Consider the following 20,609-nt stretch of genomic DNA (forward strand, 5'->3'; position numbering starts at 1 on the left):
AAATTATCTCCCTAAAATCTTATTTTAGAAGCATCCTTAATGTTTGACTCTTGTGTGAAAGGAAATAAATGTCACTTGTAGCCAAATGAATGTTTGTGCCAGCAGGCTAAAATATTACTAGGTTTATTAATAAAGAAAATTATCAAGTACAGACTTAGGGGAGAAATCAAGCAACTTCTGAGTGTCCTTTTGCTGGCTGAACTTGGTAAGAATTGCAGGTAATCCACACCTCTCAGGATCAGATCTTTCATGTACATAACTGCTTCCACCACTCAACCCCTTCAATTTGTGCCCTGAAGCATGAGATTTGATTATGTTTGTCACTGCAGCTTGCATAGCCTGTTAGTGGGCATTAAATCAGCTGTCACTTGATTCCCACCTACACACTGTTTGCTTCAGTGACCCCTTCATGGCAGAGAACTCCACAGGTTGTCTGCATTATGTGCTGCATAAAACATTACTGCCTCCTGCTTATTAATGGCTTGGCTCTAAATAAATTGCTGCCTTTAATTTCACTGAATGTCACCTTCTAATCAGATGGCTGCAGAGGCTAACAAGCAAGGGCTGCTCAGATTTCAGTGCCTCCAACCACTCTGCATCCCTCTTTCTCAGGGACCAGTGACTCCCAAGGTGGTAAATCCTTCCCCAGCCACCCAACAGAGAGCAACCAAGACTTTGAGCACACAGAAACACTCGAGGGAACGGGTCTGTTCCCCTGCCTCTTGTGTGCATTCAAGTGTGTTCAGTTTCATGTTTGAGGCATTTTAATTATGCACAAAAGGAATCAAATGATTCCATCGGAGTTGCAACAAGTGGCTCAGAGTAAAGGAAGTTAGTGGCTGTCACAAAATCAGGCTCCATCTGGAGTCATCAGCGTGGGAGAACCTGTGTGCTGTGATACCTGTGCAACATGACAGGAGCCACAGGAGCTTCCAAAACTGCTGAAAGCCAGGAGGAATCTGCAAAAAAGAGTTTGTGTAGGGTTGCTGTGGGGAGGACATAAACTAATACTGCTGCTGGCTTGGGGTAGGGAAGGGAAGGGGCCCTGGTCCTTGGCTTCCTGGTCACTGGAATGGAGAAGAGGATGGGTTTCTTCCGTCTACAAAAGCATTTTGGGTGGCCCCACCAGTCTTTTATTCACTATGGAAGCTGCTTCTCCCAGCTTGCCACCTCACTCCCAGCAGAATGGACAAGGTTTCTCCAGACCTGTGCTCCCATTCTTACACAAGCAGAGATTTTGCTGGGTAATTGATATTTTTATAAGCACTCAGCTCTTAATGAGGGCAGTTAATGAAGTTTAGCTGATGTTTCCAGAACTGCAAGGAAAGAAGAACCATTTCCTTATAATTCATCACCTTAGGAATAGGGTTCACCTTGGAAAAGCACTTGTCCTGCTGTGACTCTCTGGCTGCCACTCGTCCTCTGACTTACACTTCCTGCTGACTTTGAAAAGAAATGACAAACGGCTCAAGAAAAAAAAGCAGAAAGCACTAGAAGGAAGACATGTTTGTGGGGAAACTTGTCATCAGCAAGACTTGTTGGGGGAAATGGGAGCAGGGCAGAGGAGCCAATTGCTTGGTGACCATCTGGAAGCCAAAGACAAAGGGAACGCGGTGAGGCATGTGGCTGGACTTCCTCTGCAGATTAAGAGCTGAATAATAAATCATAAAGTGGCTCTCAGGCAAAATAGAGCAAAACCAGAGGTAGCTGAGCCATAACAGGGCATCAGTTTGGAGTGCCAGGAGGATTGGACATGAAGGATGGGAAAATAATTTATATGCTTTTTTTTTTTTTTTTTTTTTGTAATTATCATATAAAATTCTGCATTATAGGCTGAAGACTTCTGTGCAGGGCGGATGAGCAGGGGACTGGGGACAGATGCCCGCTCTCTTTGGGTCACTAGATGGCACAATTCGGGCACTTTTCTACCTCGCTCAAAGGCATTTTACAGCAGGAACCCAGGAGCTACGGGGAGAAAATAGTTCTCGCTGCCGTAACGGCGGTTGGACAGAGTATTTCAGTCATTAATCACTTGCCCACAATATTTAACAGATGCAGAAGAGGAAACTGTGGGAGTCCAGCCCCAGCTGAGAGAGAAAACCTTGCGTTCTTGGTAGAATTTTACTTTTCTCTCTTGGAAAGTTTATGAAATGACTCTAAGTAGTTGTGTCTAAGCTGGGACAAAGTCTTCAGCTGCTGAAGATGCATAGCTGCAGGGGTACACGGAGCTTTGCAGCTACCAGCAAAGGTCTAGGCAGCCTCCAGAATCACTCCCCCATGCCCAAGGGCTGCTCCTATTTGTGCTGCTGCCTTTTGTGTGTCCTTGCAGGACAGCAGTGATTCCCCTCACAGGAGCCAAAGCAGGTCACTTGGCAAAACACCTGAACAAAACCTGGATGTGGGTTAGAGAGATACCACACTGTCTTGGCTTTGTTTGATTCTTGGCCAATGCCACTCAAAGGCGATTGTGTTTATTATATCCCACTGATGTTACAGCGTGTAAGAAAAACACAGTTCTGCACTGCTACTCCTGTCTACTGGAAATAATTGTTCAGATCTACTGAATTCACACCAAAATGACATGGCAATGTCTGTGAAAAGGCAAGAAATCCGTGTCTTGGGAAACATTGATGCAGCTGCAGTAGGAGATAGCCTAGTTCACAAGGTCACAGTAAGAGTGAGCACTAATTACAGCTGGAGATATTAAAAGCCCTCATGAGCAAGGCTGATCCAGGCAGGGAGAAGATGAGATGCTGCAAGCAGAAAAGGACAGCCATTGCAGATACCATTTTTTTATCTCCCTTACTTGCCTGTATCAAAATGGGAAATCAATAGCTATCTGTAATGCATGGAATCAACTTAGCAAAGATCTTACCTAAACCCTTCACTGCTTTCCATAACCTGCAGCCAGCCGGATCCCTGGCAGAGTGCACAGAGCTGTCAGGGGAGAGGACAATGGGGAGCCCCAGTTCAAGCAAGCACCCTGGGGCAGGCACACAGGGAGGAAAGGTGCTTCTCCCAGCTCTCAGCTAAATCCCTGACTCTCCCTATGCCCTGGGAAATGAAGACTGAGGTGCCCAAACACAGAAAAATACCCCTTATAAGCTAGTGAAAATATGGAGAAACCTAAAAAACTGTTGGAACTGATGGATTAAATGTTGAACCTCAGCTTAGCTGGAAATTGCAATTGAGCAAAAACCCCTGGTAAGCCGTCAATGGCTATCAGGAGGGGAAAATCAGTCTATTGTCATTCCTAGTGAGCTGCTGCTGAATGGAATGCAGGTAGGTATTAAGCAACTACCTTAATAACTGAGCTCACCTGATACATCTTTAGCCCTAGGGACTGGTTCTGATTTTGAAAGAAAAAATAAGTCCTGTTTACTTTCTGGGAGGTTTCTCACTAATGAATATACAATTAAACTAGAATAGATCTGCACTGTGACCTGATAATGAGCTAATGAGGAGTGAATCCTGCATGAAACCAGTGTCAGTATTAAATCAAACAGGGATTAACAATTAAATATTAACAGCTGATCGAAACATCAGATAGACTGTCAGCAGAATTTGAATAATGAAGCAATGCAGTATTGGACTGGTTACAAAACATTAACCTAGCAAAACTAAGAGTCGCTGTGACCTTTTCCTGGTCCTTTTGTGCAGGAGATAGATCCTCAAAACCTACCATAGAGTTTGTCTGGAACAGAAGTATGATTAAGGAATTAACTCTTATTCTATAGAGATACTGAAGAAGAGAGGTTCACAAGTGTTGATACAATTTTCTTCTTCATATGAAAAGAGTATTTGTACATAAATTCTTTGCATCTGAAGTGTATTTGAGGAGGATGAGTTAAGGTAGTATTTGGGGTATGTGTGTGCTCTATTTGTGTACCCCAAGGAGGAACACAAGGCTGGAGGCACTAAAGAAACTAATCCTTAATATTCACCCCAGGTCAGTGCAGAGCCATTCATTGCCCACTGAGCGACTCCTTGGCATGACCCACATGTTGCAAGTCACAAAACAGCTGTCATCACCTTAAAACAAGCAGAAGACCATTAGGACAAAGGCCAAGAATTCTCCTCAAACACTGAACAGGGGAAATCAGTGGTGTGGTATTTGTAATTACACCTGCATTTCTTCTCTGCTAAATAAGAAATAAATCTTCACAGCAAGAAAAAACCTTTGTGCTCAGAAAAAAAAACCTAGAAAACAGCAACAAGAGGCTGGTGGACATCCCTGAGTTTTTGTGGGGAGGGATAATGTACTGGCTGCATAGGCTGGGGAGTTTTTGATTCAGAGTTGATTATGTCTTTGCTGGGTACCTCCTCCCCAGGAGCATCTCTGAGCTGGGTGAGCCTGCAGCATCTCTCCTCCCTCGGGGAGGCTGAGGGAGCATTTGCCTCTCTGGGCAGGAGCAGGGATGTGGGCAGTGGAGCAGTCACTGAACACAGCTCTGCCTCTGGGGTGTGTTCACCCTCCATCTCCTTCCCAGTGTGTCTCTGAAGGAGCAGAGGAGCAGGGACACAGCCCAGGAAGCAGACCCAAAAATGTTCCCAGTTTCGTTGCCCTGGCAGAGAGTATCAGCAGTGTCAGTTCTCCTGCCCCAAAGACCCAGAGAAAATATATTTCTGATGTGGTTGTAAAAAAGTTTAAAAAAAAAAAAAAATTAAAAAAAAAATTAAAAACAAAACAAAACAAAACAAAACAAAACAACAAAAAAACAAAACAAAAAACAAAAACAAAAACAAAAAACAAAAAAAAAAAAAAAAAAAAAAAAAAAAAACCAAAAAAACAAAAACAACCACCAAACTCTGAATGCAGTTTCCTGCAATAACAGACAAAAATTCCTGTCACCTCCAGATCTCTTTGTGCATTCTTGGTACAATCTGTGAATCCATCACATCGCTCATAACTCTTGTACTCATTGTCTCTCAGGACCTTGTAAAAAAGCCTCCATCACCTCTCCTACTGTGTTTACATCTGTTTGATATAGCTCATCTGTTGGCAGTAACCTGCTCTCAGTTTGGCTGACATAAACGTCTGCCAGCTGAAGCAGCAAGAACTCTGCTGGCACAAACTCTGCAGGCACGAGCCTCCCTTGCCCGGGCAGCAGAGCTGCCACCAGGGCTCTTGCTGAGATGGTTGTGCTGTGGTCTGAGCCCTGTGGCTGCAGCAGAGCCATATGGACCTGCTGTTCTCCTGTCTGTTCCAGGCCCTGGGTGTTCTTGACTTGGAGCCATGTCAGGGCTGGGTTGTGTGTTAGCCTTGCTGGTCAGTTCAGTGCTGCAGCACAAGGTGCTGCTTCCAGGAGAACCCATCACAGGACTCAGCCCTTCGCTTTCCATCATAGGAGTTATCAGAAGTGCTGCTTGGGATACAGCTCCATCCTCAGCCAGCCCATGTCCCTCTGGGCCACATAACATAAGGTTTCACATCATACTGTCTGGGAGAAGGAAATCCAGCCTCCCCATCAGGCAGTCTGTGGAGGAAGCCTACCTCTGGCAGTGCTTCAGCACCCACAGCTGTGCACATCCAGTTGAGACTCCACCTTTGTTTCTCCACTGCCCCTAAGCAGGTAAATCTCTGTGCTGGGAGAATTTTCTCAGTCCTTAGTGCCCATAATATGGTGTGGTGCCCATGGTCAGAAATGACTGCATTTGGACAGTTCCTATCAACCCCAAGAAAATTCTGTCTCAGGTTCTCCCTTTACTAAAGGCATGAATCCATCCTTAGGGAACATGTTAAGCCATACAGGGCTTTTCCTCCCCCACCCTAGTGAAGACCTGGCTGATGCTCTGACCTCATCCAGCCTATGGCAGCCTGGATTGCAGTGGGGGTCAGCAGTCCTGAACTAGGTTTAAATACCTTTTGATGGAAAGGGGCAATAGATTTTATTATCATTTATCCTAGTTTCTAGCTAATGTCAATATATTGTAATGCCCAAGTTCAGATTTTGCATCTTCACTCACTTTGTCCAAGCAATGTTTTTATTAAGCAGAATGAAGCTGGCAATTTCCAGATTTCCATGAGTTTAGAGCATCTGTTGTGTACCTTTTAACACTGACTGAGAAGGACTGTGTTTTTCATGGAAGAATGCACCTGCATTTACAATCTTTTCTCATTGCAGAGGTTCATGGAACAAAGAGAGGGTCAGACATTTTACACAGCTCTTATATACTTAAAAGCTCCCCAGCTGGCTGTAAGAGGGGCAGACCCCCATGCTTAGTGCATAGGGTGCAGATGTTGGTCAGACAGTCCCTCCCTTTGCCAGGATTTTCTCCTTTGTACACTCTGTTGACACACTGCCAGGCATGGAACAGATCCATTTTGCAGCTTGAGGATCTTCATGCAGAACAATGCAGTCTGATTCAGGAATGGCTGATTTATCTCACTTCTACCAATAATGTTGAGACAAATGCTGAAAAGAGTTTGTGTTGGTTATTTCAGTCTGTGCTTTTGCAAGTGGCCTCAGCACTCAAGACAAGGGGATTCCAGAAAGCAGGATCTTCTCAGAGTTTACCTTCTTGAAGGAAAAGTATTTTGAAGCTCCCAGAATGCAAACATTGCAGCATACAGTAGATCCTTAAAATTCAACTGCATCTGTATCACAACCACAAGAGGTTGAGTCTCTGTGCAATCCACTAGAAATAAAAGCAGAGCTCTTTCTGGAGCACTTACCTCCTCCTCACACCCTTGTGTCCACGGCATACATTTTGGAGGTGGCTGTTTGTGAGGATGGCAAATGCACGTTTGTTACGACGGTCGCAGCTGAGGAATAACCTTTCCTTAAGGAGTAGGCAGAATGGAATCTTCCAGAACTGGTCTCTGTGAGGCACAGGGAGAGAAATAGGAACTGCTAACGAGTGCTTAGTGACTTTCAGCTGCAACATTTTGTTATCCAGGGAAAGCAGCACTCCAAGATGTGACATAATAACAACACACTTTATGTCATCCTTACACCTCAGCTCCCACATGAAGACCTTGATGTGCTTTCTAGAGCTGCCTAAGATTATTCCTATTTTACAGCTGAAAATATCACCACTGGAGATGAGCAACCATGCTAAAGGACTTTTCCCCACCCTGTGGCCCTGTAGCACACCCTGAGCACTGGCTCTATCCCTGAGCTGTGCTTCAGCCCTGCTTCCTCACCTCTGAAGAGATACATGCAGCAGGTGAGCAGGGACCCAGACAAGAAGCAGCCAAGTGACCCCGCCATGCCCAGCCAGCAGGACCACCCAAACTTGTACTGGATGCCCAGGAACACGTTGTGGAAGAGCAGAGAGGAGCGCTCCATGTAGACATCCACAGCGTACCACACAGAGCCCGTGATGCCAGGGAGACCTGCACAGGGAGAGACGTGCCACACACACCGCCATGAGGGATCAAATCTAAGGCTGTAGCTGCTGTCTGCTGGGTCACACTTCAGGCTGGGAAGACCTTCCTGGGATGGCAGGTTTTGGCCCCTGTCCATGCTCAGCCTTTGGCAAGTTCACCCTGGCTCCTGCTGACGTCCCGTGCTGCCAGGCAGGGGCTGCACCTCATGGCTTGGCACTCACACACCTCCAGCACATTGGCAGCACTCAGGTTTCTGCAGCAAAAGGCAGAAAAGTTCCCCTCCCTCAGTTGCTTGTAAAGTTGTCTCCAGAATTTAATTTTCCGATCTGTTTTGATTTTCAGAACTTTGATGCTTTTCAGACAAACTTTGAGAAGTGAATGGAAGATGTTTAAAAGAACCTCTCGATGTCTTTTACACGTGCTCCCAGTGGCTGGGGTGAGTTATTAAATATGTTTAGACTGAAGAAGAGATAGCTGCTTGATATTGGCATAAAGTCAAGTGATATTACTTGGTACTTAGTTGGCTGTTTATTTTTGTATTTAAAATTCTCCCACTGGCTGTAACAGCAAAGCACCTCAGCTAGTTATCTCCTAGAAGGGACAGACATGTTATTATCCTTTTATTGGAGATCAGCTACAGAGATTTTGGGCTAAGTGACTTGCCCAAGGTCACACAATTTGTGGCAGAGCCAGGAACCAAACCAAGATGCCAGGACTTTCCAGTCCTTCAGCAATTGGTCTAGAGACCTACAGCAAGGTCTCTTTGCCATACCAACAGCCTTGACTGCTCCACAGTGAAATAGCAATAAATGGATGTCAGTCAACTCAAGCCAAGTCATCTGGTCCAAACATGAACTGAAAGCGGATAAACTCAACTACGTGCTGTTTGAGGCAGGTGGTGAACAGAAGAAGCTGCATTACACAAATAAATCAAATAAAGATCATTCCTCCTACAGAAAATCACCAACCAAAATAAAAGAAGGCTTTAATGCTTCCCCACTTTGCTAAAGGGTGTCCTACAGAATGGGGAAACAGTGGGGAAATACCTGCAAGGAGCAACAAAACCCCAGACACCAGGCAGATGCGCAGCTTGATGAGCGGCTCATCAGGAAGGAACTTCACACAGTCCAGTCCCAGGACCAGGAAGAGAAATCCAAATCCTGACAGGATGTCTGCTGTTATCATCATGGCTCGTGTCAGCACCAGCTTCACTGTAGGACAAAAGCAGATCATTCTCGTGCACAAGGAATAAAAAAATGTGGGCAGGTAATGGGGTCAGACCCCATGGGAACATTTTGTTTCTGGTGTTCAGCTTTTTTCAGCTTCCCCTGGCAGTAATACCCGACTGAGAAAAGAAACATGCCTCTAATTATCTGTCACTGAGTAGAACAGATACTCTTAGTCTACACTCAAGTATCCCCATCACTTGTAGAAACATCTCTGACTCTTACATACCAGAATGCTCAGCGTAGATGGAGTCATATTCATCACAAGTTTGGATCCCATCAAAAACGTTTGTGACACATTCCCACCACAGGCCACGACATTTTGTACTCACCTGTGGATTGAGAAGACAAAGAAGACCATAGGGTAAAATCCACCAACACTGCAGGTGGTCATCTCAGCCCTTCAACAGAAATCCTGGTCCAGTTACAACGATGGTAAATCAGAGTGTTTAGCTTGAAGAGAAAAAGCAGAAGGATGGAGGAAAAGGACATTGTTTTCTGTGTCCCTACTAATGCTTTTACATTAGAGCAAAAAAATTCAGACTAGATATTAGGAAAAAAAAAAAACAAACTTGCCTACTGGTAAGGATAAAAAATTTGAAGGAAATTTCTGGGAGGAGCTGGGGGGATGGCTGACCAGAAATATCTAAGAGCAGGTTTGTTCACTCATTGCCAAACACTTGTCTAGGCTGAGCTGGGCAGGGCCATGGACCAGACAACCTGAGACTTTGCTGCCTGTGCTCCCCTTCCTTACACCATCCTCCTGACAGAGGAGGAGGAGCAGCTCAGAGGGTGGGAGAGGAGTGCACAGGAGTCTGGATGTGAGATGTGAACCCCTCTGCAGACACTGGAGAGGGCTGTCCCCAGATGACTCAGATATAAACACTGGCTGGAAAATGAGAGGCAGGCGGTGCTGATCCTGGCCCTGGGGCTCCCAGTGTGCTGCCAGCTGTGGGACCAAGCCACAGTCATCACTGAGACATCCAGACTGGGGCAGACCATGCAGTAGCATCATGGTAATCGTTTGCACTGTCCTCAAGCCGTAGATACCATTCCCAGCCCAGCCTCCCATAAATCACTTTACTATGGGAGGTGTTTTCATTACCATTGCAAATATGGCAACAAGCACCTCTAAAATATTCCTGGAATTGCTCATACAAGGAGCAGAGTTAATGTCAGTGCAGCTTTGGACTCCAGCCCGCCCACTGCTGCCAGCGACACCCGCTGCAGTTAATGGATAGAGAAACTCTTCCAGCAAATTAGTTTCACACAGGGGAAGGGGACCAGGCTTGCTTGGATGATGCAATAAATTCATTTTTCTTCCACCGTGTAAATCACAAAGCAGATAATAACATATCTCAGACACGTAATAAAGTCTTATTCAGGATGTATTGAAGTCTGTAGCCAAGCCCAATATTTTCTCCACAACACAATGTCTGAGCCAAACTGTGCACCTCCTCTGTGATACTGCTCTCAGGATCAAAGGTGAGGAAAAATGACTCACTACTTCAGACTGGCAGAAGAGATACTATTTATATTTGAACAAAAATACTCTACATCTTTTGTTTCATGGAGATGAAAAGTGCTTAACATTTCTGAGAATTTCAGGACATATTTAATGAAAGATATGATGAAAAACGAGAAGCAGTGAGGGGGGAAAAAGCTAATTTCATTGATTCTATGCTTTTCAAGAGAAGAGAGTATTGTAAAACAATTTGCCATGTTCACATTCAATGTATTTTTACCATGGCCCTCTTAATGCAGTTGCAGGTCCCCTTCTGTCTTAACTCACCACTGTTCAGGCTGTGCTTGAAATTAGCATATTTTTATTAAATTACATTTTGTTCCACTTGTATTTATATAATTTCTTTTTCCTCCTAAACCACCATAGCCTTATTTATACTATTCTGCATTCAGCTAATAATGTCAATTACTTCCATACTTGCTGATATTATTACTGTTTTTTGAATCTTACAAGCAGCATCTACATCTAAATTATTTATAAAGAGACTAACGGGATTCCAGGCTTTGTCACCCTCCAAGCAAAACAGAGATCTTTAGCACAACAGTTATGATCTAGCTTGTGAAATAACCCCCTTCCCAGACTAACAAAAACTTGACTACTGTTTTTCGTTTCTTGGGATGTTTCAGTTGTCACAACTCCTGCCAGCATGGGCAAAGCAGGAGCCAGCCCATCACCACACAGCCTGTGTGCAGCCAGGGATAAATGTCCTATTGCCTGGTGCAGGAGGGATAGGAGCAGGTGTCACTTTGGGGACCTGTGGCTGTCCTGAGCCACTGCTGAGCTATTCTGGTTTCTTCTGCCAAGGGCCAACACTTGCTCCCCTTTGTGCACTGTTGATCCTTCTGCTTGTTAATCTGCTCCCAAGCCACCCTTGGGCATCTTCCCTTTTGCTGACAGCACAGACCTTCAGGCACACGGGAACCTGCTGCTGTAAAGGGGACAGGGGTCAGGGCATGGGGCATCATGTGGGGACATGGATTTCCCCATCCCATGGCTGCACCACGCTGGTAGCACTAATTCACCATCGCCTCTCTCCCCCTATAGCAAAACATCACAGCAAAACTCCTCATCCCCCACTCGGATTATGAAACTCACGACCTGCTTTCCCTAACACGGGTGTGCATGTAAAACATGAACTGCATAATGACTGTAATACATATAATTATATCCTATTCATAATGTATAATTAATATTAAAGTAATTCTCATACAGAAAGAAAAGAAAATGACAGAACAAGCACACACTTCTCCTTCTGGGGAAAGCGGAGAAGACAAACACGTAAACGATGTTAGTCACAGTGTTTTACCGTGCTCTGAGAAGGTGCCAGCAGACAATGACTACAAGCCCAGCCTGAGAGTAAAACAGGCAGCGTTTAGCAGTAGTGGTGGTATTTATAATCCACCTGCAACAGGGAGGAACTGTCTGCACAATACAGCACTCGTTGAGGATCAGATTACGAGCTTTTTCCACTACAAACTACTGCAAAAATTGACCCAGCCTTGTCATGACGCTTCACAGGGAGTCACCAACTTCAAGCAACTTTCTGTATGGTTGCAATCTGTTGTTTCTGAAGGGAGGTGAGGGGCTGTGAAAGCTGAGTCGGGGCCCCTGCAGCCTTCCTGAAGGTGGCTGCTCCTGGCACTCCCTGACCTCTTCTTGCTGGGATGCTCCTCTCCAGTGGGACCACAGTGAGGGCTTCATCCTCCCCACCTGCTGGGGGCCAGGGTCAAAGCCAAGCAACCAGCCAAGAGCCAGCAGCTGCCGAAGGATGGAGTTCCCTTCTCCTGGAGTCTAAGTTGCCTAATTTACCCTTTTCCCAGCTGAAAACAGGAGTCATTGAGGACTCCACGCCTTTCTGGCCGTGGACATTCCCCTGTTTAGAGAGGCAGTGAGTCATTAGGGTCATTAAGGAGATCAGTGGTCAGGTATTAAGGCTGGGGGCGTTTTACTCCATTATTTAGTATTCACACTCAGAGACGGAATGTGAGAATAGTGGTTGCTAGTAACCAAACTGGGTGTTAATGGAGCACTTGGGACAGCCCATCGCAGGTGCCTTTGCTCCAGGAAGACAAGGTTACACAGCCTCAGGGTAATGGACCGGGTCTTTACTGGACTCACTTTGCTCAGGAGCTGGGCTTCTCTTATCTAGTTTTCTCCACAGCTGGATTCCCTTAGATCTTCTGAGTGTACTGATAGCTTCATGTGAGTACTTCCTGAAAGGAATCGGAAATATCTCCCGAATGAAGAGTCATATCCCATCCAGCATCACTGAGTGCACTCCATTTGCCCTGTAAAGAGGCTCACTGACCACCAGGATCGAGAGACAGAGTGTCAGAGGCGCTCTGACCACCAGGAACTGCTCTGCATTTGATCAATGCTCTGCGTTGGATCATCACCTCAGCACTTACATACACCTTTCAGGGTTTCTGACAGTCAGATTGTTAGGATTTCTTGTGGTATAGAGAAATAAAACAGGTTTTTTTGTAATTAGTTTTATCCTTCTTTCCTTAGATAATTCACCCCTTCATGTGCTGCAGCTAAGCGCTGCATTGCAATCACTGAGTGCAGAGGACCTTGGGGTTTCATGTGCTGGAGAGCAGATAGAAAGCTTCCTCCTGATACATTCAGCCAAACTTTCTGTCCTGGAGAGTGTTTCACCTTCACTGCCTAAACCATCCAATTTACCAGAGAGAAGATTCCTACACTGTGGACCTGCAGCTTAAATGTACAGAAATGAATGGCTGTGCTGGGAAGAAAATTACAAATTTGCAGTATTGAGTACTGAAGAAACAGTGATGATTTGGGCCCAGAGTCTCTGGGGAACATCTTGCCTGTAAGCAGCAATCTGCTCCCTTGTTTGCAATTAACTTTTGCCTATACCTTTCTCTAGTATGAGAGTGCTACTGTCCACATGAGTTCCAGGAGATATTGAGTCTCCATCCTCCCTTAAATTTCTGGTAGCCCTGTAGCTCAATGGCTGTTTAGGAAAACACTTGAAGAGCACAGCTGTACATGCTGGATGTCTCCACCAAGAAGTCTGAACTACAAAACTAGAAACATCTCCAAAATACCCACGCAGGCTGGAGGTACAGGATAGCTCCTCTTACGCTCATGCACATTTAAAACTAGAGCCTGTAGATCTTTCCTGAACTTACTAAGTAAGAGCGGAGTCTGGATAAAAAAGTCCAGCAAAAACAATTACATAAAATACCACTTTTCTCCTGCTCTTGCCACAGTAATTATTTTCATTCTCATACATTTTCATCCAACACAACAGGGAGAAATAACATGAGAGTGGAGTGGAGAAAAGATACGAGGAACACACTCTCTCTAGGTCACATTGGTTTTGGTGATCAGGCTCTCCTCACCCCAGTCTTACCTCCAGGGAGTCATCAGCATTCACCATCCAGCAATCTGTCCAGGTAGATATTATCAAAAACCCAGCAGAGAAAAAAGCAAAAAAGCAGCCCACATATTGGAGGAAAAACTTCATGCCAGCAGGTGCTCAGCACATCCAGGGGAGTGCGAACAGCAGTGCCCAGCCTTGTTCCTAAAGCTGGGATAGAGACAGGGTCCCAGATGACCAGCACCCTCTGGCAGTGACCATGAAGAGCAGGACCTCCTGACTTGTGCAGATGCCATGAGGCAGTGATGGCTGCAGGAGCAGTGCTGACCTGCCAGGGGTCAGGAGGAGGGTGAGAGCGCCCAGGGGAGCTGCTGCAGCCAATCCGTCCCACAGCTCTTGTCATGCCTGACTGAAGAGAAATGGGGCCGTGCACAAGTGACATGCAGTAACTGGAGCAGGGACTGCCAGGGGAGGCAGGTATCATGGCAGGTTTTGTCAAAATAGGGATTAGAAAAAAAGAGCCAAAACTTGTTCTCCAGGGCAGAAGTTTTGAGCACTGCTGAGGGACACAGAGAGGAGATCTCATGTGCACACACACATTTATTCCTGTTCAATGCTTTATGCCATAGCAGAGGACCATTAAAAAGTGTCTTGGTGTAGATCCCAGGCCCCTTGGCTGTTGCCCTGTTGGTCTGTGGTGCAGTGATGATCTAGCTTAATGCAGGAATGTCACTAGGGAGGCAAAGGAAAAGGTAGCACCCATGGGCCTTCAGAGGCAAGATCCACACCCATTCCAGATATGGAACTCTATATTCTGAATTTAAGTCAAACCTCAATACCTGTCATGCCCTGAGCCTCAATTTGTTCATGGCATGAGTGCAGCTCCCTTGTGGAAATCCTGAAGTTTTCAAAGCAGTGCCATTCTCTGGACATTTCAGTTGGTTGGAATTTCCCTGCTTGCTTACTCTGATTGCAAACTTCCTGTTTTCCTGCAGGTGAGCAGGGCTCACACAGCTGCCAGGGGCAGCAGGCTGGGGCCTCTGTAAGAGGCTTCTCAATGTCTTCTCTTGTGCAGTGCTGAGAAAGCCACCAGGGCTCCAGAGCACCTCTCAGGAAAACCAAAGGGGAGTGGGACTGGAAATTCCTCCCACTCCAACGGTACGAATGCACAGAAACCATCGCATCCTCAATGCTCGTTGTTTTTGAATGCAAAAAGACGCAGTAAAGGGTGAAGACCTGCCCTGAATGGGCAGATACTCAGCACAGGGCAGAGGAGCAGGCTCTTGCTCGGCGTTCAGCTTTGTCCCAGCCGCTCGCCGTGTTTGCCATCTCAGCCGCCACCTCCAGATGGAGCCAAGCGGTGCCTTTACAGAGCTGCTCGAAGTTCCGCTTCTCCGGGATTCCCCTGCAAATACCACAGCAGTGAGAAGTTTATTCTCACAATAGATAACTCGTATAATTCCACCCATAACCTCATGAGGCGGTTTTGCTGACAGAGATGACAACTTTTACCCTCAATACCAGGCTCATCCCACTCTTCAGAGGTCACTCTGTGGAATAGGTCCTTAGCTTTGGGAGGCTTAAGTGGAGAACAGAAATCCCAGATCATAAAGCCAGGAGGCTCTGCTGCTTCAGCTTTCTGCTTTCTGTTTCCTAATTCAATTTGTAGAAGCTGACAAGTGACGAACTTTTCTTCTTCATCTTCTTTTTATCTTTCTCAGATGCAAGTCTTGATGTGGTTATGTGGATATGATATGATGCTTTCTGCTGAGTTTTCTGGTATCCAAATGTCTGGATAAGTCAAAGAAACCTTCATGATTTTCACTTCATGGCTTTCTGTGACAAGGGTAGCTTTGTGTTTTCAACAGTTCTGACCCACGGGGACATGGCAGTGGCCACACAGGTCCCATAAAGGATAATGACTTTCATTAGCATGTATATATGTATATAGATGGCATCTGTGTGAGACAAGTACTGAAAATACACATCATCTTCCCATACCTATCTTATACTGTGTTCATTAACCTCTGTCTGCACCCATTTTTAAAAAGCATCCTAGTCAGTTGTTATTAGTGGCAAATCAGAAGAAGTGGTGTGGTGAGCTAGAAAAGGCCTGAAAAATCTGAGACAGCCTTCCCACAATCAGCATTAAGTCCTTAGCAGTGTCAAGACCAGAGTTTAACAGCAACAGAGCCTGGATTAACCAGGAAATGTATTATAGCCATATGAATGTGCTTGCCTTCTCCTTCTGTCTGTACCCAAACACAAGCCATTTTCAGAAGGGATAAGCACAGAGGAAAGAAAGGGGACATTTTCTCATATTTGGTGCATGGTGAAAGTATCTCAATACAAACATGACAGAGTTGGAAAGTGAAAATCTCCCATGGTGATAGCCAGAGAGGTGTTTCTAAGCTTTTGTGCTGGGCAGATTGTACTCTCTTTTTCCAGCCCAGCCCATCGAATGTCCATGGATATCAGACTGAGAGACAAACTCCACTAAGGGATGGAGGCAGCATGTGAGGCACCAGTGCTGCCCGTGCTTCACTCCATCTCTTCACAGCTGTTATTGTAGTCCTACAATAACATGTTTATTTTCCACATGCCCAGCAATGTGCTGCTGTCCCAGCTCCTTCCACCTACCTGTGCTCACCTTCCCTGCAGGGCAGGGCAGGTGAATGACCCTTCCTGGAGCAGGATGCCAGTGCTTCCCTGGCCATGAGTCACTGGGGACAGGAAATGGCTCCAGCCATTTACATCTAGCTTGGGGCTCTGGAGTATCCTGGCCTGGACAACAGAGCACATCAGGATCCTCCAGCTTTCCCTAGTGTAAGGCTGCTCCAGCGTGTGCAACACATTGAAGATGGTTTGTGGCTTTTCGCCTGGTGGAGAGACCAATCCAATATCTGGTCCTTCTTTAGGTCCATGTTTCCAAACAATCTCATAGAATCTGCTGTAGTTTCTAGACAGAAAACAATATTCTTTATTTAGTAGAAAATGGCAAGATACATGCTTAATACTCTTTATTTAAAGTAAGTCAGAATCTTCTTGAAGCAAAGTCTGTAGAAGTTTTTCATCATGGTCTGCTTTCCTAACCTGCATGACAGATGTCCCCTCAACTTCAGAAAACAGCTCTCCCAAATAACTTCCCAAGATGTCTTTGTATAGCCCAAAACCTGGCTGACATGACTCAGAGTAGCTTTCCAGTGAATTTGTAGGCTGTACTACATATGCTAACTGTTTTGAAATAAACAAAAGCATTGGGGTATCCTAATATTTGATTGTCAGAGCTTGGCCTTGTCGGGCTCTTACTCTATGTGGTATTGATGCAGGAAATCTTTGCTAATGTAAGAGTTTTATCACCTTGACTACACTCAGTCCCAGCTCAGGGACAAATGCACCATGGGTCGATTGCTTTTATTACTCATTAACACAAGGTGGTCTGTGCTCTCTGTTAAAGCCAAGCTGTTTATATTAGAGAGAGAGAAACTACTGCCAGTCTTGGGAGGTGGTTGTCACCAATCTACTGAGAAAACCATTTTTGCAGCAACACCCCACTGAGGCTGCAGTCCCATGAGCATAGAAGGGTGGTGTTCTGCCTTTACTTCCTCAGTGTCTAATATATAGTGTAGCAGAGGGCCTGGAGGAAGAAGGAAGTGGTGATGCTGTGCATTCATGCATGGAATACAGACCTCTCTGCAAACAGGCAAGCAGCCCATTAGGTGACTCGTGTTCAGGGCCAGGGCTTGTCAGCAGGAAGGGCACAGGAGTCAGAGGTGGTGGAGAGCTTTGGAAGGGGTTTCCCTAAGAGCTCTTCTGCTCCATGGGCTTGTCTGCCCAACCATTCCCACTCCTCCCTCCTGGTTGTACCCCCTCCATTTTCCTTCACACACCACCATCCGTGGCCCCTGAGTGTGTTCACCTCCAGAGCAGTGCTCCTTGGATGTGAGATGTGTATACAAATAAATTACAGAGCAGTGTGTAATGTACCCCTTCAGCCATGCTCATACAGTCACAAAACCCTGGGATTCAGCTGGGCTTTAGTTCAGGAAGGAAAATAGTAAGACTTCTGAGCAGCCTATTATTTTCCATGCAGGCAATACATAAGATTAAAGGAAAAAAAGGAAAGCAAAGGTGTGTTCTAGTAGATGAGAGCTTGCAGGATTGGTAAGTAAAACTGTGTTTGTACATGTGTGTGTGTGTGTCTGTGTGTGTTATACATACAGGTATGATGCTTGCACACACTCCTTTAAAACAGCTTCTTTAGTCACTCCGAAGCAATAAATGCTAAAACAAGCATTTCATTACAGTCTTTTCAGGTTCTCAAAGTACCATGCTCTCCTCAGTACAATAAATTTAGTTTTATGGCTGCCTATGAAATCCCACACCTGAGAAACACATAATCTCAATGATGTATTACTAACCCAATTTTAGAAAACGAGGGGAAAACGAGGCCCTGACTAAGTGCGTTTAGATGGAGAGCGAGGAGTCCCGCTCCTCTTTAGCACCGGGGCAGGACTCTCTGCCTGGGCGTGTAAGATTTTATCAGCGAAAACGCGTGTGACCACTCGGCTTTCCTGAAAGAGAATGCGCGGTGCTCGTCACTGCATTCCAGCTCCACGCAGGGGTGTGTTGGCAGAGGACCCGGGTACTGGATCAGACACACCTTTTCTCGGCATGTCACAGGTTCCAGCCCACAGCCCTCGTCCCCAGGCACCCCGCTGATGCCCTGCCACGTCCCTGCGGCGTCATCCTCATCCAAGCGTGCCTTTCCCAGCAAGAGCCTGAACTTTCCCGTGCGCTGATACCAGGGTGATTAAATGCAAGGGAAGCACAAGTTCTGTGCCACTGCTAGCAATGGTGCAGGAAGGGAAGGGAGGGCAGCGTGAGCATTTAGTACTCTCCAGAGTACCGGAGAAGAGCAGGAGGAAAGGCGGGAGGGTTTGTGCCCGTTGTGTCCGTGCTCGGGTGTCCGCTCCTCAGGGACCCCTTAGCGCAGTGCGGGGGCCGCAGGTGTGCGGGGGCCGCAGGTGTGCAGGGCTCTCCTGGCTGGAACCCAGCCCCCCCCGTGACTCACTGCACAAGAAACATCCGCTTCAGACCTCTGTGCCTCTCGCTCGTACTCACCAACCTGCTTATCAGCCTGACCAACGACCCTCTAGGAGACTCATCGAGAAAGAGATGAAAGTCACTACGGGGTTATAGAAATGCACAGTTTGGTAACAGGATGTTTGGTCTGCTATAAAAAGCCCAGGAGGACAAGAGCTGAGGCTCAGAGAGAACAGTTGCTGCTGTGATTCACAGACCATCAACACAGGAGAGTTTCGAGATCTGGTTAGATGAGTGGGGGCCAGGTTTGGGCACAGGATCTGCAAGGAGTTTCCCTGCAGAGCTCTGGGGCTGTGACTCTCTTGAAATCAGTGTCTGCCCACTTGCCTGGCAGCTGTCCCTACTGACACAGTCATTGTCCCGTCCTCTCCTCCACATCGGAGCCTCTCTGTGCACTCAGAAAAGAAAGGACAGCATGTCCTTGTCCTTTTTCTTTTACCCTACCCCTATTCTGCCCTGGTGGTCCCGGTTCAAGTAGGGCCCAGTTTCTGTTCTTTAGAAAGATGTGTAATTCCTCACCCACGCTCTCCCAAAGGAGATCATCCCTCCCCCTTTTTCAGGCTTAAAGCTTCATTTGCAGCTTCTTTGTCAACAGCACAGGGCGTGGGCTCACGGAGGCTCCCGAAACACCCGTCGGCAAAGCCTCTGTGTACATCGGGCTTAAGGGAGAGTTTCACCAGCAGACATAGCTGTGAGAGAAACACCCCCTGCCTCTGACCTCCAGCCTGATAACTGGGGTTTTAAACTCCCTCCAGGCATTGAAATATGACCTTGGGTTTCCAATGTGCTCTCCCAGTCCTAGCGATAAAGGGTGTGTTGGAAAGTCCAGGGAAGAAACTCCTTCCCTCCTCTTCTGCCAACACAAAGCTCTGCTTTCAGTGCAGATGGGTCTTGCACTTAGCCAAGGCTTTTCAAGAGTTTCATTTCCTTGCAGGCATTAGAATAACTTGCCACATTCAAATACTCTCTAAGTGTTTAACCCTGCTCCCCACGTGTGTCATGGCAGGGGCTACTGACTGCTTCAGAAATACCTGGCTCTAATGTGGGTGTCTTAAAGAGGACTGACCACACCGAATGTCAATACTTACAAGATCCCATCCTTCTGCTCTTCTCAGTTTCCAGAGAAAACCACCTGTTGGAAGATGTTTGTACAGGGCCAGCATACCTCTGAGCAGTTGTTAACTGTTTCTGGCATGTCATGAGATTTCCTACAGCACAGTAATCTGTGTATCTTCAATTTTTCTAGTGTCGAAGAATAGGACAAATAGGTTTGGTCTTATTGATCCCCAGAGGAAATCCTAGCAACACGTGAAAGGGACTACATTAAACAACCTGAAAAAGATGTGAAACTTCATCTCTTAATCTTTGCGTTGTCCCTAACAGTCTGATCTAGAAATCTGGCAAGAATTTATGGCAGAGCCTTCCTAGGAAGGACGCTGGATCACTTTATCTTCCCAGCACCAATTACCTGACATGTCATTAGGGCTTAGGAAAAGGGCAGAGGTTGTGGTCCAGGCACAAAAAGGTGAGACATAGCCATGCCCTGAGATGAGAATCTTTGAGTAATTTCTAAAGTGCTGAGTACAGCTTAGGCTTTTCCTTGTTGTGAAGGTTGCCCCCAAAACCAGACTCATGGGTACTTGATTTGATGGCTCACTTGGTCAGTGGTTGAGCAATGTAAATGGTGGTAACTCTGACTTCACACTGGTATCTCTGTTTTCAGGACTGTCTGAACAGCAGTTCCTGCAGAGGATCTCAGATGTAATCATTAGGCATCTTCTCTCCTTCCTATCTCTTTGTAATATCATTCCAATGCCCCCTTCCTCCCTTCATCTGATTTCAGGAAGAACAACCTGAGGTTATTACAAAGAGGAAAATTTTTCACTGGTGATTCTGAAGGTGATCAGATTCTTGCCAGTCTCAAGAAGTTCATTTCATAACTAGGGCATCAAGTTCATAAATGAGCATAGGCATCATCCATCATTGAATTCCTGGTGGACACTTGGTGAGATTTGGGTAGACAAGTGATTCTTGCTACAAGTGGTCTTGAGGAATCATGACCAAGACTTTGGA

At 46.1% G+C, this 20,609-nt stretch overlaps 1 protein-coding gene across 1 annotated transcript; it reads right to left on the reverse strand.

The window, feature by feature from the left end:
* Positions 1–6,645: 6,645 nt before the first annotated feature.
* Positions 6,646–13,577, reverse strand: CLDN16 (claudin 16). The gene is made up of 5 exons (XM_014891591.2): positions 13,464–13,577; positions 8,789–8,891; positions 8,380–8,544; positions 7,148–7,339; positions 6,646–6,823 (listed from the first exon to the last, which is right to left on the reverse strand). The coding sequence occupies exons 1-5, from the start codon at positions 13,575–13,577 to the stop codon at positions 6,684–6,686; spliced, it is 714 nt and encodes a 237-aa protein (XP_014747077.2). The 3' UTR covers positions 6,646–6,683.
* Positions 13,578–20,609: the final 7,032 nt, after the last annotated feature.

The sequence above is a fragment of the Sturnus vulgaris genome, chromosome 10 (genome assembly GCF_052056855.1).
Source record: "Sturnus vulgaris isolate bStuVul1 chromosome 10, bStuVul1.hap1, whole genome shotgun sequence".
NCBI lineage: Eukaryota > Metazoa > Chordata > Aves > Passeriformes > Sturnidae > Sturnus > Sturnus vulgaris.